Genomic DNA, 17,677 nt, shown 5'->3' on the forward strand with positions numbered 1-17,677 from the left:
CAAGGGGAATTTAACATCTATTTAACTTGGTGGTTGAAAAGGTATATCAGACATCAAACTGTATATTTTTTGGTTTTTGTATTTTTCCATAAGTTTTAATTTTTTTTTATATAATTCAAAATCGTTTATATAGAACATGAAATTGAAAGTATGAAGAACTTGGTCAGGCCTAAAATAACATAGACACATAGTTCATCTCTTTTGTTGTCCACCGGGAGAACTTGTCCACGTCGAACCGGGAGACCGTGTCCTCGTTCCACCGGGGATGCGGCGGTTCCGCGCCCGGCCTGCAGGGGCGCCGGTCCGCGCACCGGAAAGGGGCGACCGTTTACGACAGTCCCGTTTGATAAGCAAGTGCCGCGACGCTTTCCGGTAGTCGTGTGAACGGCGAGCCTGACGCGCGTCGAGAGGGGCGCGGACGCTGCGGTGAGTCCCGGCCGCCGGTCGGTCGGTCGGTCGGTCGGTCGGTCCTCCGTGGGGAAGAACCTTCCCGGCGGCGGAGGCGCTCACCGGATCCCCGGCCCTTTTCGGACGATGCGACTTTTGGCGTGTGCTCGTCCGGAAACGGCATTCAGCGGCGATCGTGTGTGTGTGTGTGTGTGTGTGTGTGTGTGTGTGTGTGTGTGTGTGTGTGTGTGTGTGTGTGTGTGTGTGTGTGTTCCTGTGAAGGAGACGCTGTGACACACACTCACACACACACACACGTCTTCGTGAGGCTTCCCATCGAGGTGAATTGGTGCCTCCCTGTGTCCGAAGAGCTCCAGTGCACCCTGTCGACCTCCGCTGGGGATGCCAGGGGTCAGGGGTCAGGGGTCAGGGGTCACGTCTGGTTGTGGATTTCTGTTGATGACAGCAAATTTAACGAAACAATGAATCCCGTCCTCCTCCTCCTTCCAGGCAGCAGATCCTCGGAGTCGAGCCTGGAAGGGGTGAAGACATCGGTCGGTGCCGCCGCCTCCTGAAGACGGCCCGACCCCAGATGGAGAACTACACCAAAGCCCGTACGGAGGAGCAGGCCCCGGCCTGCCCGTTCCCGGACCTGGACCCTGATACCCCGCGGGTCCTGGTCAAAGACGGCAGCAAGATCCGCAACCTGCTGCGCTTCGCACTGAGCCACATGGAAGCGAGGACGGGTCCGGAGGAGGCCTCGCCCTCGGAGGCCGCGCCCTCGGAGGAGGCCGCCGGCCGCCAGCTGGTGTTCACCGCCAGCGGGAAGGGCGCGGCGAAGGCCATCACGTGCGCGGAGATCGTGAAGCGTCGCGTGCGCGGCGTGCACCAGCTGACGCGGCTGCAGTTCAGCCGGCAGGTGGAGGTATGGGAGCCGCTGGAGCCCGCCGCCGGCCTGGACAGTCTGACCGTCAGCCGCAGCCTGCCAAACATCTGGATCCTGGTCTCCACCCGCCCGCTGGACGCCGGCCTGCCCGGCTACCAGGGACCCGGACGCCTCCGCGCCCTGTGGGCCCGCGGGGAGGGCGGCGACGGGCGGAGGAGGTGGAGGGGCGGAGCCGTCGGGCGCCGCAGCTCGGGGCAGCCCGCGGACTCCAAACCCCACGGCTGACCCGGCAGCTCCAGGCCAGGGGACCTTCTCCTCCACTGACTGCTACGCTCCCGGAAGGGGCCACGCACAGAGGTCAAAGTTGAAAGACGGCAGGCCCGCTGGGGGCGGGGCTCCCAGCAGGGGCCCGGACAGAGACCCGGTTCTTCTGATGGATCCGTGTCAGACCTATGATCAATAAAGAGCGAGAACCTCCACCTGTCTGTGTCTCTGTTCCGCCGATCGATCGCACCTGTCAGGAAGGCAGCTGTCTGGGGGTTCCTCCCAGGTTCCTCCCAGGTTCCTGGTGTCTCTTGGTTCCTCTACGGGTTCCTCGGTGAGCAGTCAGATTTTCCTGAGCCGGCCCGGGGACAGGGTGCAGCCAGGTGATGAAAGAGGTCCTCCAGAAGCAGACCCTCCATCTAGCACAGATCCTGTAACCAAAGAGGCTGATGCTCCTGCGTCGCCGGCGCTTCATCTTTACGACCGATCACTGCGCCTTTACCAAACTAATCACACCTTTATTTCTGGCTGTCAGCCATTTATTCCAGGAGATGTGTCTGCTGTGCTCCTCGTCCTCCTTGGACCTGACCATGAGACCTCCACGCCTGGACAGGAGAAACCTTCACAGCAGCTCGGTGACTCATCTTTTCCAGACAGGAGGTCCAAGCGATCCCACTGCTCTTCAAGGTTGTCTTGATTCCACTTCCATCTGTTGTGAACCAACAGGATGACATGCTCCTGTCTGGAACTCCTGTGTCTAAACCAGAGCCCCCCTGGCTCTGGGGGCGGAGCCTAGGAGCCCCTCCGGCTCTGTGGGCGGAGCTTCGGAGCCCCCTGGCTCTGTGGGCGGAGCCTAAGAGCCCCTCTGGCTCTGTGGGCGGAGCCTAGGAGCTCCTCCATCTGGTGCAGCTCCTGATCCTTTGATCTGCTGTACCTTCAGCTGCTTACGGAAGAAGAAGATTACCTTCCTGCTCCTCCATCGCAGTCCAGATGGAGCGTCCAGGACCGGCGTCCAGGCTGCTGCTCTTGCTTCTCTGCTGCAGCTCGGTCCAGACCCGGTTCCGGCACCCTCTCCCCGTCCTGTGGATGATGCCAGCGAGCGGCGGGGAGAAGGAGAACCTGAGCGTGGCTCCTGCCGTCCAGCTGGCTCTGAAGGACCTCCAGGAGCAGCCGCCTCCGCTGGGGAACTACGAGGTCCAGCTGCAGCTGCTGGAGACACAGGTGGAGTCGGCGGTACCGCTCTCTGCTCCTCTTCTAGGAACATCCATCTGCTTCCGCGGTGTCTCCGGGGTTCCAGCACGACCCGTCTCATTCTTCTGGTTTGTTGTGAAGGTCCAGCTGGTTTGTAGCGAAGGTCTTGTCAAAGAGCTAGAAAAGAAAAACACGCACATCCGCGACCCAGTTAGGGATGGGTGCTGGATCAGAAAAAGTCGACTAAGTAGAGTTTTGAAAAAGTCTGCATGCCAAAAGTGCTCCAAAAACAAAAGATTTATCTTATATGTAACGCAAAAAGCTTGACGGTGTGAGCAAAACAGATGCTTACCAGAGATGTGTAAACATCTAAGGAAGAAAGTTTTTTTGTGTTACATGTAAAATAAATCAACTTTTCTTTTTGGACCCCTTTTTAGTGAGTGGATTTTTTCAAAACTATTTGTACTGAAGGTCTAGTTAGATCTGCTGGTTTTAATTTCAAGCAGATTTTCTTTCAATCAGATAATTTCTTGATTATTTTTTTGGGGGGGGGGAGGATGAGGGGGCGTCCATATTTTGATGAACATCTGGCCGCCATCGTGTGCAAAGCCGCCCACCTTATTCAGGAGGAACACATTTGGCAAACAAACCTCGCAATATGGATCCCGAGATGTTCGGGATGCCCCCGTGGTGTCTGCCGCCTGTGCCAATCTCCTGGAAGCCGTGTGATCTGGTCTTTTCCCGTCTAATAGGATGTGAAGGTCAGTGTGTCAGAGGCAGCATTAGGAGACAAGTTCAAGTGCAAGGAGCTGATATCACCCTGGTGCCACCACTCCTGGTACCACCGTCTCGGTCGGCACCCGAGGAGAAGGTCCTGGATCCGGTCCAGAACCCAGATGTTTTCTGATGTAGTCCTACATGTGAAGGGGTAGCATAGGTCAGCAGGAGGATTCTGGGACCATCAGGTGATGGTCTCCGTGGAGGCGGTGGAAGCGGTGGTCCCCTCCCCCACTGGTGGTCACCGGTGGACATCTGTGTGTCTTGCAGTGCGAGGTGTCCTCAGCGCTCAGAGGACTGTTCGACGCCATGTGGGCGGGGCCAAAGTATTCGCTGGTGCTCGGGGAGGCGTGTCCTTCCCTGACGCCGCTCATCGCTCGCGCTCTGCCGGCCTTCAACCTGGTGCAGGTAGGAACGCCACCTCCTGAGCTGTTGGACTTCTCTTCAGTGGGTGAGAAGGTCGCTGTAACAGCCTCTCTGGGATCTGAAGCTCAATTCGGCGTGCTTGTGCCGGGCCAGGTGGCGTTCTCCGCCCCACCGCCCGCCCTGTCCAACAGGAAGTGGTACGGGAACCTGTTCAGCACCGTGCCGTCGGAGAGGGCCGTCCATCAGGCGGCCGTGAAGCTGCTGCAAAGACACAAGTGGACCCGAGTGGGCCTGGTGTGGCAGGAGGACCCACAACTCGCAGAGGTGAGGCGCCAACATCGGGCTGAATGTCCGCCCGGTTCCCCAGTGAACTTCTGCTTCAGGAGTTGGAACCTGAGGCCAAAGCTCCAGCACAGGGGGGACACGTTAGTCCCATCAAGTGCTCAGTGAGGCCTTCAGTGGCTGCATTGAAGGTACTTGAGAACATGAAGGGGTCCAGGCTGTGCTCAAAGACTGCTCCTCCCCTCCACCGTGGTCACCTTGTGGAGACTCTTTCCCCACAGGCGCTCCCTGATGTTCTGGACCTCTGGCCTGCAGGTGCGGTCGGACCTTACCCGCCAACTGCTGAGGGCCGGTGTGCAGGTGGTTTCCGGCGGGAGCCTGGCAGAGGAGGCCTGCAGGAGTCTGAGGAGGCTGAAGGTACCAGAATGATGGAATTAGAGGGGGAGCAGAGAGCAGAGAGCTAGCTGGCTCTGGGTTGGTCTCCTGGCAGAGTCCTCCACCTCCATCTCCTCCAACTCCACCTCCTCTCCACCACTTAGCACAGAGAGAATGCACTCAGTCTGATGTTGGTCACGTTCCACAGGAGAGCGACGTGCGGATCTTCATCGGGCTGTTTGACGATGAGTCTGCCGCTGAGGTCTTCTGCTGTGTACGTATCTGGAGTGCTACTTCTTTGTGTGTGTGTGTGTGTGTGTGTGTGTGTGTGTGTGTGTGTCCAAACTCTGGAGGGTCTCGGACTGTGGAAGATCTTCAGGTCCGTCAGCTTGGGTCGGCTCCGCCTTCAGGGCTGATGAATGAGCGGTTAATCACCAGCTGAAATGTTGCTGAAGATGTGAAGCCCACCTTGGTCTCCTGGAGGGTTGACTGTTCCTGTGTCCTTCAGGCCTCCAGGCTCCGCCTCCTCGGATCTTCGTACCAGTGGATCCTGACCGCAGGAGGCGCTGTAGGATCGAGGCCCGGGCGGCGGCGGGTTCCCGGCTGCTCCTCCGCAGACCTTCTGGCGGCAACGGACGGTTCCATCAGGTTGCAGATCACGCCCGTCGGTGGCTCCAAGGAGCCTGGGGTCTCTGGACGGGTACGAGACCTCCGGCACTGCAAGGAATCATCTCCGGTTGAAGTCGCCTCCTGGTAGAGATGATGGAGTCCTAAGCTGTGACCTTCTCCCTCCTGCAGAGCCCTCTGGACCTCCTCCTGCAGCTGACCCCGGAGGGGTCGAAGCCCAGCCCTCTGCTCGCCTACGCCTACGACGCCGCCTGGGTGGCGGCCGGCGCTCTGAGCCGGGTGATGGAGGCCGCCAGGCGGCGGGAGAAGTACGGCAACCAGCGCAACTCCACGCTCAGCCAGGAGGAGTTGGAGCAGACCCTGCTGGAGGTGTTGAGGAGAACCCACCTGGAGGGCGTCACGGTGAGTCGGTGGGGGGTCCCGACCTAGAGGAAGGAAGGTCCTCCGGGGTCTGAGCTGGAAGGAGAACATGGGACCTTACAAAATAAAATCTGATCTCCTTCAACAACCGGCCAGATGTTCCAAATGAAGGTGTGACCTTCTTCCCACGCTGCTTTCAGGGGACGCTTTTCTTCAGGAATGGAGAGCGGGTGGCGTCCGTCCAGCTGGTCCAGAGACAAGGTTCTGACCACACCACCGCTGCGTCTCACGCACAGGTGGAGATGGTAACAGTGTGTATGTGTGTGTGTGTGTGTGTGTGTGTGTGTGTGTGTGTCCACAGGCTCCCAGGGTGTGTTGGTTGGGGAGTTCAGCTCCAGCTCACAGGAGCTCCAGCTGAACCAGCACCTCCAGTTCAAAGGTCAGACACCGATGTGAGGACCGTCGGGTTCTTCTTCATCCAGACCCTGCAGATGTATGTTCTCCCTCCTGTTCAGGTGGAGGTCCTCCCAGAGACCGCCTCCAGGTGCATCTTCTGCAGCGTCGTGTCGGGCTGCTCCTGCTCTGCATCATGTGGGCTGCCGCCGTGATGATGGTGCTCCTCACCCTGTGGGCCCTGGTCCTCACCGTAGTCAGATGCAGAGCCAGGTAGGACCAGGACCTCCTGGTTGCCTCCCCGCGAGGGGACCTGAGGTGACCTCCCTCCTGTCTACAGGGGTCCGCTGGGCCGAGACGGGCCTCTGGACCAGCTGCCGCTTCTTCTGGGCCTCTTGCTGTCCTCCACCTCCATCTTGCTCTCCGGGCTGGACCGCGTCTCTCCGTCCGACCAGCTGCTGGAGGTTCTCTGCTCTGTGAGTCCACGACTGAAGATCCCTTGACCCCGGGCGAGAAGGTCCCAGTTTCTTCAGGTGTGACTGCCCGTCTGGCTGCAGGTGCAGCTGTGGACCTTCTCCGTGGGAGAGATGCTCACCTTCTCTGTGCTCTTGGCAGAAACCTGGAGGTGCTACCCCGTGTGCGGCGGCATCAGCCAGCAGGTGACCATCATGAAGGTCATGTGACGTAGCAACTTCTTCATCCTGTAACGCGTGTTTGTTTGTGTGTGTGTGTGTGTGTGTGTGTGTGTGTGTGTGTGTTAGCAGAGGCCTGCAGGTTGGGTGGTCCTCTCGTTGTTCCTGCTGGAGATGTTGGTATTGTCCTGCTGGCAGACCCTGGACCCCCTCAAATGGGTGGAGACGAAGCTCCCAGCTGAGGTGAAGCCTCACCGGTGGCTGATGATAGCAAGAAGGTCCCAGAGGAGACGGCTCACGTGATCTTTGTTTTCCAGAGAGACCCGGCGTACCCAGATGTTGAGATCCGGCCGTTCTTCCGAAGCTGCAGCGGCTCCAGCCTGGACGCGTGGCTCACCGCCGTCTATGCGTACAAGGCAGCTCTTCTGGTCAGTGCAGACCCACCGCAGAGGGAGGTGTCCTGGAGGTCTGCTTCCAGCTGCAAGGGTCACCTGACCATCTACCGCCTGTGCCTCAGGGTGTGGGCTGCTTCATGACGTGGGACCTGAAAGCCCAGCAGCAGGACCAGGCCCGACGTCTGAGCCTCAGCGTGTCCTCCATGACGGCGCTGGGCGTGCTGGGAGCGTCCGGGTCCCTCCTGGCGTCCGACGACCCGCCTCTTCACTTCGGACTGACCGGCACCCTGGTGCTCGTCTGCAACCTCCTGGTCCTGGGATGGATGCTGGGGGAGAAGGTCAGCTGGGCGTGAGTTGGGCTTTGGATGTTCTCATTTACCAAGTGCACACATTTCCATCAACTTGAGATGTTGAAGCACAACCCCTAGTGGTAGAACAACCAAACTACAAGCAGAAGGTACTCAGAACAGCCATCTCAAACTTGTGTCCTCCAAGCAAGGAGATCCTCAATGACTACTTTATTAGACCATTGGAAGAACTGCTGGAACAGATAATGACAGACAACAGGAAAGAGCTAGAAATGCTTCTATGCACCATTGGGGTGTTTGGAGAACCGTGCTGATCTTCAAAGAGCAACTGATCTGCTCAGCAAGAGCGAGGCTAGCTTCTCACCAGGTAGCGCTTCCTTGAAGATGCGATTTGGAACTGGTGTTGGAGCAAAAAGACGACACACCGTCCCAGTTCACCCTCAGCTCCCGTCCACCCCGAGACCTTTGGCCTCCAGAGCATCTCAGCAGGAGATTGGAGACGGATGCAGATTCCCTAACAGACCCGGAGCCATAGATGGACCCATGGCTGTGTCTGGCAGACGTTGCCCGAGCTCGCATCTTCTTGGTCCTCCGACATCCGGATGCGGTTCCCCGAAGGGAACGCCCGGACATCTGCGTCCCTTTCCATAGGATCAGAACGTCTTTGTGTCGTGGCCTCAAAGCGAAAGGCGTAGCAGAGCTGAAAACAGGCTCGCTCGGACAACAGCGGCGACAGTAGAGCCTGTCAGGGCGGAGTGTTCAGCCCAGCCCTAAAATCCGCTCAGATCCGTCACAGCATCACATCCAGAGGTTTTCTGCAACTCCAACTGATTTCATAATTGTAAGATTTGCGTGACAGCGTTAGGGAGCGCTATGCTAGCAGCCCATCAACCAGCGGGTAAACAGCGGAGTGTGCCAAGTAGAGGGTCGGCCTCTGACGTCACTCTGCTAAGATCGGCACTCCAAACTGAATTTGATTTTTGAGCGGCGGGACAGAAAATGAAGATGCAGTTTGGATGACTGAGCACTCATTTTAGTTACGTGTCAAACTACTCTGACACAATGTGGAATGAAAGGCTTTTCTGCCGATGCCTTTATTTTGACTGCTGACCCCTGCATGCCTCCATAGTTTTCTTCACATGCGAGAACCTCCATGTCTCCTTGTCAGAAATGGCTCTTCGGTCTCTGCCATAATTTCAGAGAGGAAAAGAGTCAATTTGCGCCTTCTCAAAGCGGTTGCTGCTTCCATATATGGCGATTGGAGGCCCCGGATGCTGGAAGGTCAGAACCTGAGCGCTGACATAGAAGCAGACACCAGATGGCAGCAGCACCTTCTCCATGACAGAGTCAAACTTTGAGTCCTCAGGTCCTCCAACTGTGATCTGGTCTTGGAGTGGACAGGATGTCAGCCTTCATCTCACCATCCTGCAGGTGTCCATTCCCACCACGTTCACAAGTGCCTTGTTCTTCAGCCGTCAGCCCTGAGGGCCCCCCGGTGGTCCTCGACCATCCCGATCTTCTGCTCGGCCGGCGAGAATCCCATCGAAGCTCCGGGCTCGTATTCGAGAGAAGGTCCGATGCCCCTCTCGGGTCCGGAGCTTGTTGACGGAAGCTCGAATCGTCTGATGAGCTAGTCTGGCACCCGTCAGACCACCTCCCACAGAGACCATCCATCTTCTCAGCCTGATGTTTGACAGGGTCGGCATGAGCCGCGGCTTTCTCCAAGGCGGGGGGAGGGGCGGTGCAGGACTCAGCAGTGGTCCATCACAGGGGAGGAGGGGCAACCCTGGGCCGGGTGGTCACCGGGTCTCCGTGTCCACAGCGCCAGTCGTCGGGGTCAGAGGTCGGCGAGCTGCGGAGCTTCCTGTCTGAGGAGGCTTCCGAGGAGCAGCTGAGCAGCCTCAACCTCCATCTGAGGAGACAAGTGGCTCAGGTGAGGACAGACGGAAACTCCACACCGTCTCGTGTGCTCAGAGGAGCGCTATGAGGATGATCAGGTGTGGGAGGCGAGTGAACTGATCTTCTGGTCTTCTCCAGCTGGATGTGGAAATACAAAGCGTCACCATGAAGCTCAGCCAGGCCTGGGAGATCCTTCACCACGGTAAGAAGCATTCGCACCCAGGCTCCGTCTCCTCTGTGATTGACAGCAGCTCCTGTACCGTCCTTCGACACACATCCATGAGAAGGACCTCATCCTCCTGAGGAGCATCTTCACACTTTCCATTGGCTTGAAGGCCTTAACCTCTGGTATCTTCTCGCCCCGCCAGCACACATCAGCCCGCTGACGCACGTGGCCCAGGTCTTTGCTGAAGACGAGGACGAGGACAGAGAAGGTGCAGAAGACATCAACTCTCCTGAACGGTGAGCCGTAGCCGGGGCCGACAGCTCCTTCTTCGGGCGTCTTTCCTGCGCCATCTCCAGAGAGGTGGAATCAGCAGGAACATATTCAGCACCTCCTGGTGTTTTGGATCGGTTCAAGCGCTGGTGTCACCGTGGAGATGTCCAAACCTGCATCAGTCGTAGATCTAGTGATAGTGGTGTCAGAATTTGAGATGTTGCTCCTCACTTGTGACACCTCCAGGGGCATTGCTTCATCTCGTCTTTTTGGAGATGCTTGGGGCCGCCAGGGTTCTTGCCTTCTGTGTCCCCGAGGTCCGAAACAGGAAGGTTCCTAGTTGAATTTCCCTTCCTTTGCGGAGTTTTCATGTTCTCTCATTGTCTGCGTGGAGTTCCTCTGGGTTCTCCGGGTTCCTCATGCAGGAGGTCCCCTCAGTGCAGGGCAGATGGACGAGTGGATGAATGCTGTTGTCTTCATCAGATTTCTCCAGCTTCCCCGCACACTCATCTTGTTTGTCCCTCCTGCCAGCGTCGGGCGTCGTCTGTCTGTCCAGCTGCCCATCCTGCACCACGCCTACCTGCCCGCCATCACCGCCAGCAGGTCCAGCCTGCTGGACGCCTGAGGAGCCAATCAGAAGCGCCCTCTTTTTGGTCCTCCTTCTGCTTCTCCTGTGAAAGGGTTTGGGGTTGCTGTTGTTCCGGGCAGCTCCATCGAGCCCTGGTCTCTGCTCATGAGGAGCTCTGATCTCCACCGCTGGACCATCACCTGAACTCCCAGTGAGTGATGGGTCCTCCTGTCTGTGCAGCACCTTGCTAATAAACCAATCACTGCCATCATTATTGTTGTTAAAGGGTGTGTGCATGTGTGTGTGTGTGTGTGTGTGTGTGAGAGAGACCCTGAGTTTGCACAGGGTGCTGTCATCTGCTCCTCTCACACACACATGGTGTGTGAAGGGAACAGTGTGTGTAATCAGGTGTAACACACTCCTGTTACATCACAGAGTGTCGCTTGTGATGCAACTGTTATGTAACAACCCCCTCTGCTGGGCTGTGACGTTGCTGTTCATGCTCCTGATGTTCCTCATGGTCTTCACGCTCCTGATGAAGACCAGCCACAGTTCTGATCTGACACCTGAGGTTGAGCTTTGACTCTCTAGCCTCATCACTTCATCCTGGAACACCAAGGTCGGAGCCATCACCTGAGGACCTTTACCTCTATGAGCCTTTGTTTACGGACTCTGGACATGAAGACAGAGCATCGGTAGAACCTGGAGACGACGGGAAGTTCTCAAATCACCAGACAGGAGAGGGTGGAAGGAGAAGCTTTTATTTGGAAAAGCTGGGTTTTTCGCGGCCACAGGAGGAAAGTGAAAGGCTCGTCTGAAGCAGCAGCAGGAGGAAACGAGACTCTCCATCATCTCATGTTCTTCCCCTGACATGAGGGGAACTCCCTCACCTCGAGTCTGAGACCCCGGCCACACACACTCACACACACACACACACACACACACACACACACTCAAACACACACACGTGCTGGTGACGCCTGTTCATTATCGGGGAGGGTCACCTCATTGTCCACCGGCGGCCGGTCGCCATGGTGACAACGGTAGCAGCCATTCATGCGGAGCTGACGAGATCCGGGAGCATTCCAGGACCGAAGAGCGAAGGGGAAGTGGAAGAGGACGGGGTGGCGTCGCCACGCAGATGGTGCCACGCTCACTTCCTATGGGTGGGGCTCGGACCCCACCACCTGTCAGCTGAGCGCCGAGGAATCTTTCGAATCCCATCACCGGGGAAACCCATGCCCCTCCTCTTCCCTTTTCCCCACCGCAGGGAGGGGAGGGGAGGGGAGGCGCCGCCACCGAAGGGGAAGCCCCCGGCGATCGTAGTGAAAGGTCAGGGTTCAGCCGGTGTTCCTCAAAGCCTGGTAGCTCCTCTTCTTCTGCACCCGCAGCAGCGGCGTCTGGGTGTGGGCGTCTCGAGCCAGCGCCATCCCGCCAGGGCAGCCCAGGTGGCTCTGAGTCCAGCCGTACACCAGGGAGTTCAGGAAGCCCTGCGACGCCGTGGTGAAGGCCTGAGGACACACAGAGACCAGGAGCGCCTTCAAACAGGTTCCCGGAGAGCTTCGTCCGAGAGGCGGAAGAGGTCGCCTCCATCCCGAAGGAATTCGGGACGTGAACCTGGGAGGGCCAGCGACCTCCATCTGGTATCTGAAGGAGCGCTCTCTGCAACCCGGGAGGCCACACGGGCCTGAATCCTGTGACTCCGCCTCCAACCATCCGGGGTCTCCTCATTCTGACCAACCTGGGAGATGTAGAGGACCACGCCCACGGTTCCCTTGTCCATGGGGGGCTTCGCCATCTGCAGCACCACCACGCCCACCACTGGGGAAAGACCACGCGTTCCTGTTCAGACGGGCCGCCGTGACCGCACCCCGGCAGCCAATCAGAGAGCTCAGCTCCGGACTCACCGGGTCCCCAGCAGAGGAAGAAGATCAGCGGGTAAAGCAGGATCCTGAGGTCCAGCACGCGGAATGAGGCCCGCTGCTGGCTGCCGAGGTAACCGTGAGACGTCACCACGCGCCGGTAGATGCAGCGCATCTTTCCCATGAGCACCTGGTGCAGGAGAGCACGGGTGAAGTCCATCCGAGACCATCTGAGGAGGCCCGTCCCCCTCAAGGCTGCTTCAGACGGCACTTACCATGATGCTGGCCAGCGTGAAGACGAAGGCGCAGAGGAAGATGGCGAGGTGGGTGGCGTGGAGCCGGGCGCAGGGCCCGGCAGGGGCGCTGGTCCGGGTCAGCAGACACCCGTGAAGGGCAGAGGAGTTGGAGTTAGACCCACACCAAAGCGTCTCGCCAATGAAGATCGGCGCCACGAGCAGCACGGGAAGCAACCTGGGGAAAGCGATGAAAGACGGCGGCGCTTTCATGATCGGGTCGGACCTGAATGGAACATCTCCGCACTTTGGCTCCATCAGAACCCCGCTTCCCGCCGGACTCACCCCGAAAGCAGCGCCACGGTTCTCCCCGCCGTCGACACTCGGTTAGAAACCTTGAGGGAACAAAGAAGAAGAGCTTTAACCTCCAGGGCAGGTGGAGATTCTTTGGCTCACCGGAGATCCTGGTGGCAGAAGTGCATCCGACGCAGAGCAGAGACGAAGACCCGATCATTCATTGGACCGACAGGAAGGCGCACATACCCGTCCGGGATAGGAGTGGATGAAGCAGTAGAACTTCTCTTGGATCCCTCTGAACAGGTTCCACACGTAGTTCAGGGTGAAGAAGAACGAAGACAAATACAGAACCTGAAGAAACGAAGAAAGGGAATTACCGCCGGTTAATGAGGATCTCTGGACCTTGGTGTTTCTGCTGCAGGCTGCGGAGGATGTAGACCCGTGGACTCGTGGTGAAGAGGTAATGTCGTGCACATGAGGATCTGTAGTGCACATGTCATGGACTGGAGACAACTTGAAAACATCTAACGGTCCTGACTCGGCCAGCTGAGGTGGTTCTGGAGTCTGTGAATGGCTTTTTATCACCGTTGATTATGAAGGAACTTGAAGTTCTTTTTAGCAGCGCTCTCACTCGGGCTTTGGTTCCTGTTTGTGTCCCACAGTAAACAAACATGGGTGCCAACGTGGCTGAACAAAGGATGTAGGTCAGCGGTGTTGTTCTGAAGTCTGCGGGACCAGGGTGCAGAACCGTGCGGATCACAAGACCGTTTGTGAGTGTGTCTGTTTCAAGAATCCTGGCAGAGAAGAACAGAAGGTCCGAGCTATGAAAGCAAACAGGGATCGCCATTCCAATGAAAATGTATTTTCATTTTCATATTGTGGCAGCGAATTCTTCCTAACCGCATGTTCATTTTCTTCTTGATGCCACATTTTATGACACAAAAAGAACACCGCTTCCTCATTTTCTGGTCCACGGCTAAATAAAGGGATCAAATTTAGTTTGGATTGCCAATCTCAGTGGGCAGCAAAGTGACGTCAGAGGCCAACTTTCTTCTTGGGCGTTCGTTTGGACGTAAGAATCCATCACACACTCCGCTGTTTACTCGCTAGCTGATGGCTAATATCTGTTAGCATAGCGTTCCCTAACGCTGTCACGCAAATCTTACAATTATGAAATCAATTGGAATTGCAGAAAACGCCTGGATGTTCCATAATTGTATGATTTGAGTGACAGTGTTATGGAGCGCCATGTCAACAGGTATTAGTGTTCAGCTGGTGGGTAAAAATTGTTGGATTCTTGTGGCCAAAAAAGCCACCAAGAGGATCGGCCTCTGACGTCATTCTGCTGCCTCGCTGAGATTGGCGATCCAAACATAATTTGATCCCTTTTTTGAGCAGCAGGACAGAAAATAAGAAAGTAGTGTTCTTTTTGTATCATGAAATGTGACCTCAAGAAGTACATGAAGATGCAGTTGGGATGACTTTGCACTCATTTGAGGTAGGAGTCACTTCCTAACCTCCTCCTAAGTAAGCAGCCACATTACAAAAATAAAAGAGGATTTCTGCTAATAAGTTTCCATTTGACTAATGATCCCTGTCTGCTTCCATACAGAGGGAGCTGCGTTGCGCATTTGTAGACCTAGAAAAAGCATCCAACAGAGTGCAATGAGAGGAACTATGGTACTGTATGAGGAAGTCTGGAGGGACAGAGAAATATGTTAGGCTGGTGCAGGACATGTATGCTCTTAGACAGTGGTGAGGCGTGCTGTAGTTTTGACAGAGAAATTCAAGGTAGAGGTGAGACTACATTAGGGGTCAACTCTGAGCCCCTTCTTGTTTACAGTGGCAATGGGCAGGCTGACAAATAAGGTTAGACGGGGATATCCATGGAATATGGTATTTGCAGATGACATTGTGATGTATCGTGAGAGCAGGAAACAGGTGGAGGAAAGTTCAGAGAGGTGGAGGTATGCACTGGAAAGCAGAGGAATGAAGGTTCGCTGCAGCAAGACAGAAAACATGTGACTGAATGAGAAGAACCCAAGTGGAACGGTGAAGGTACAGGGAGTTGAGATAAATGAGGTGGATGATTTGAAGTATTTGGGGTCAACAGTCCAGAGCAATGGAGAAGAGGTGGAGAACTGGTTCAAGTAGGTTGGAATGGGTGGAGAAAAATGTCAGGGGTGATGAAGCAGTATCACAAGAATAAAAGGAAAGGTGCAGAAGACAGTGCAAGAGAGAGAGATTGTGTGCGTGTGTGTGTGTGTGTGTGTGTGTGTGTGTGTGTGTGTGTGTGTGTGTGTGTGTGTGTGTGTGTGTGTGTGTGTGTACCTGCTGCAATGTGTGTGTGTATGCTCCCCCCCTGCAGGTCAGAGGGTAGAGTGCAGCCTCCAGCAGCCAGTAGAGGTGCAGCAGAAGGTCTGAGGAGGTGAGGAGGAGGAGGGGCTGCAGCTGCAAAGGAGAGGAAGCTCTCAGATTGGACGGCCAATCATCTCATCCGGCAGACGGATGAGCACTGACCTCTGGCGAGCGGCCGCGCCCCAGGCAGGTGACACGGGCGATGACAGAAGTGGAGCCAAGGCAGCTGATTGACAGCAGTTGGAGGAAGGAGAACAACAGTTAGCTTCAGGGGAAATCATCGTGTGTCCGTGTGTGTGTGTGTGTGTGAGTGTGCATAAAAGTGTTGATGCAAACACAATCTGCTGAGGAGAATCAATAAGAATTTAGTACTAAGAATAACTTATAATAAAGTACCAAAAACAAATGATCAATTAATCAATTAATTGAAAAAATAATAATTAGTTAAATAATTGACTATTAATTATCTGAAGTCCAGTAGGAGATGCAGGTCCACAAAATAGAGAAGAGGTGACCCACCTGAGGAGAGCCATGGTAAGCTGGATCCACCTGATGGCCTCGTACACCTGACACGCACACGACACACACAGATGCTCTGATGTGAACTGATTAATCTAATAGATATTAAATCCTAGGTGTGTTTGTGCGTGTGTTTGTGTGTGTGTCTAACCTCTGGCAGCTCCAGTTTGGTGCTGTTCCTCCTCGTCTGTTCCATGAGAACTTCCTGCACTTCCTCCATGTTCAGGCCAAGCAGAGTCTGCAGGGGGAGAGCATCAGGAGGCTTTATGGTCTCTGGCCCCGCCCACACACCCACTGGCCCCGCCCCCAGCATCTGGCCCCGCCCCCGGCCAACAGCCCATCTTTCAACACCCCAAAGACATCTCTGCATCTCCTGTCCTCCAGCACCACCCAGAGGACAGGGGTCTGCATGGTGGAGGGACGTGGCCTGCTTATGAGGAGAACCTCTTAGGACCAGAGTGAGGCGGGTCTGGGGCAGCTGCTCTAAACTCCCCTTTGTTCAACCTCCCCTCCATTGTTCCACAAACAGGCAGAGCTAATGGCATCAAGGGTTCAAAAGAGCGTTCCTCTTGCTCTGAGGGCTGGCGGGAGGCATACGACTCTGGGTCTTCTGGTGGTCTTCATTGGTTTGGAGTGCTGGTTCAGTGGTCCCCGTGGTCTGCACTTCCTATTCTAGATGCACTCATTTGTTGTTCTGCAGTGCTCTGAGCACCACCCTGTCTTCACCCGGGTTCATTCCAGGGGACACTCTGTATGAGTGCTGGCTTGTGGCATTCGCAGCTGTACTGGATTAATGGCCAAGGAAGAGGGTCCCTCACCGGACAATAGAAATTTATCTGATATGACTCCAGTCGATCACCTTAGACCCCAGAAGAAGACCTTAAACTCCCAGAAGAAGACCTGAGACCCCAGAAGACCTTTGACTCCAGGAGAAGACCTTAGACCAGGGGTCTAAGGTCAAATGTACGGACACCAGGGGTTTCAAATTTACGGCCCGCGGGCTGGTACCGGACCGCGGGCCATGAATCCAGCCTTTGGAATAAATCTACAATTTGAAAAATACATAGAAGTCATGAAATACTCTTAAAATAAAAATGCAGTTCCTAAATTGTCTACTAGGGGGACACTGTTTTAGTCAGTGTTAGCAATATGGCACAACACTATGGGACTCAGAACTTTCAGCAGATGGCAGCAATGCGGCTTCTGGGTCTGTAAATAGCATTTTTTCTTGTTTGAAATATACCTGCTTTTCCATTGATGTTGTTGTCAAAAAAGAGAAACGGGGACATGGAGTGTTGGGTTTTCCAAGAAAAATGGACCGCTTCTTATTTGTCCGTTGATTTTAATAAGAAACCTGTATGCTCAGTGTGGATGCAGTAAGTTTTGGTGCCCCTATGAGACTCGCCATGGCGAAAAGATAGAACTTTTGATAAGGAATCTCAAGTTGTTTATCATGTATTTTTTAAAGGAACAGTTCATTACATATAGAGATTTTATAATTTACCTGTTCTCCTTTACTCTAAAAAAAAGGAAGAATTTGGACTTAGTGTTATTTCGAGGTGCTTACACTATGATTTTACTGGTCCAGCCCCCTTGACATCAATTGATATCCCTGCCTTAGACCCTGAGAGAAGATCTTAGACCCCCAGGAGAACACCTTTGAATCCTAAGAGAAGATCTTAGAATCCCAGGAGAAGACGTTTGACCCTTAGGAGAAGAGCTGAGACCCAAGGAGAAGATATAAGTTGGGCTGGAGATGTGAGAAACAGCCCAGCCATGTTCCCTGGACATCTAGGGAACAGGTTCTCTGCTCTCCATCTTCTGACAACGGGTTCACAGAGAAACAGACTTCTGAAGCCCTTTCAACTCTGGCCAGAAGAAAGGCCCTTAGAAAACTTCTTCCTTCCTCCATTTATTCCTTGGTTCCCCACCCCCGGTGGCCTGCCATGGCCTCCAGAGGAGTCTGGCTCCTCCTGGGCCACCCTCAGGTTCTCGAACCGGTTCAAGGTCCTTGCGGGGGCACAGGTCCGGGTTCTCCTGGAGCTGGTCCTGTTCCTGGGGAGATGCAAGAGGTCCATCAGGAGGGGCGTCTGACTGAGCCAGAGGAAAGATCGGAATCAGACCCTCCATTCCGGGTTAGCCAAGACCTGGGTGAAAAAGGAGGTCCACTAAGAAGAGAAGAGATATGGATTGGATTAGGAAGGAGGCCATCAGAGGGACAGCACACAGAGATAAAGTCAGACTGAGATTGTTCAGATATGG

General features: G+C 55.2%; 3 protein-coding genes across 3 annotated transcripts; 2 read left to right on the top strand and 1 right to left on the bottom strand.

The window, feature by feature from the left end:
- The first annotated feature begins 307 nt into the window (after positions 1-307).
- Positions 308-1,752, top strand: rpp25l (ribonuclease P/MRP 25 subunit-like). Its single transcript, XM_086153940.1, has 2 exons — positions 308-426; positions 898-1,752. Exon 2 carries the CDS (start codon positions 980-982, stop codon positions 1,556-1,558), a length of 579 nt encoding a protein of 192 aa, XP_086010066.1. The 5' UTR covers positions 308-426; positions 898-979; the 3' UTR covers positions 1,559-1,752.
- Positions 1,753-2,410: 658 nt separating this feature from the next.
- LOC147230518 (gamma-aminobutyric acid type B receptor subunit 2-like) lies at positions 2,411-10,407 on the top strand. The gene is made up of 20 exons (XM_086154438.1): positions 2,411-2,758; positions 3,776-3,913; positions 4,025-4,195; positions 4,435-4,464; positions 4,514-4,570; positions 4,737-4,802; positions 5,037-5,228; positions 5,327-5,557; positions 5,716-5,776; positions 5,877-5,954; positions 6,031-6,181; positions 6,249-6,384; positions 6,466-6,567; positions 6,673-6,783; positions 6,858-6,968; positions 7,058-7,273; positions 9,066-9,176; positions 9,281-9,344; positions 9,511-9,604; positions 10,110-10,407. Exons 1-20 carry the CDS (start codon positions 2,528-2,530, stop codon positions 10,201-10,203), a joined length of 2,445 nt encoding a protein of 814 aa, XP_086010564.1. The 5' UTR covers positions 2,411-2,527; the 3' UTR covers positions 10,204-10,407.
- Positions 10,408-10,891: 484 nt separating this feature from the next.
- On the bottom strand, positions 10,892-17,545 carry tmem116 (transmembrane protein 116). Its single transcript, XM_086154440.1, has 11 exons — positions 17,414-17,545; positions 15,567-15,653; positions 15,416-15,462; positions 15,059-15,122; positions 14,870-14,989; positions 12,785-12,889; positions 12,587-12,636; positions 12,284-12,479; positions 12,054-12,198; positions 11,888-11,967; positions 10,892-11,657 (listed from the first exon to the last, which is right to left on the bottom strand). The coding sequence occupies exons 1-11, from the start codon at positions 17,543-17,545 to the stop codon at positions 11,487-11,489; spliced, it is 1,197 nt and encodes a 398-aa protein (XP_086010566.1). The 3' UTR covers positions 10,892-11,486.
- Between the last annotated feature and the right edge of the window lie 132 nt (positions 17,546-17,677).

This window comes from Fistularia commersonii, chromosome 10, assembly GCF_037954325.1.
Source record: "Fistularia commersonii isolate RoL2024-O1a breed Wild chromosome 10, RoL_Fcom_v1.0, whole genome shotgun sequence".
NCBI lineage: Eukaryota > Metazoa > Chordata > Actinopteri > Syngnathiformes > Fistulariidae > Fistularia > Fistularia commersonii.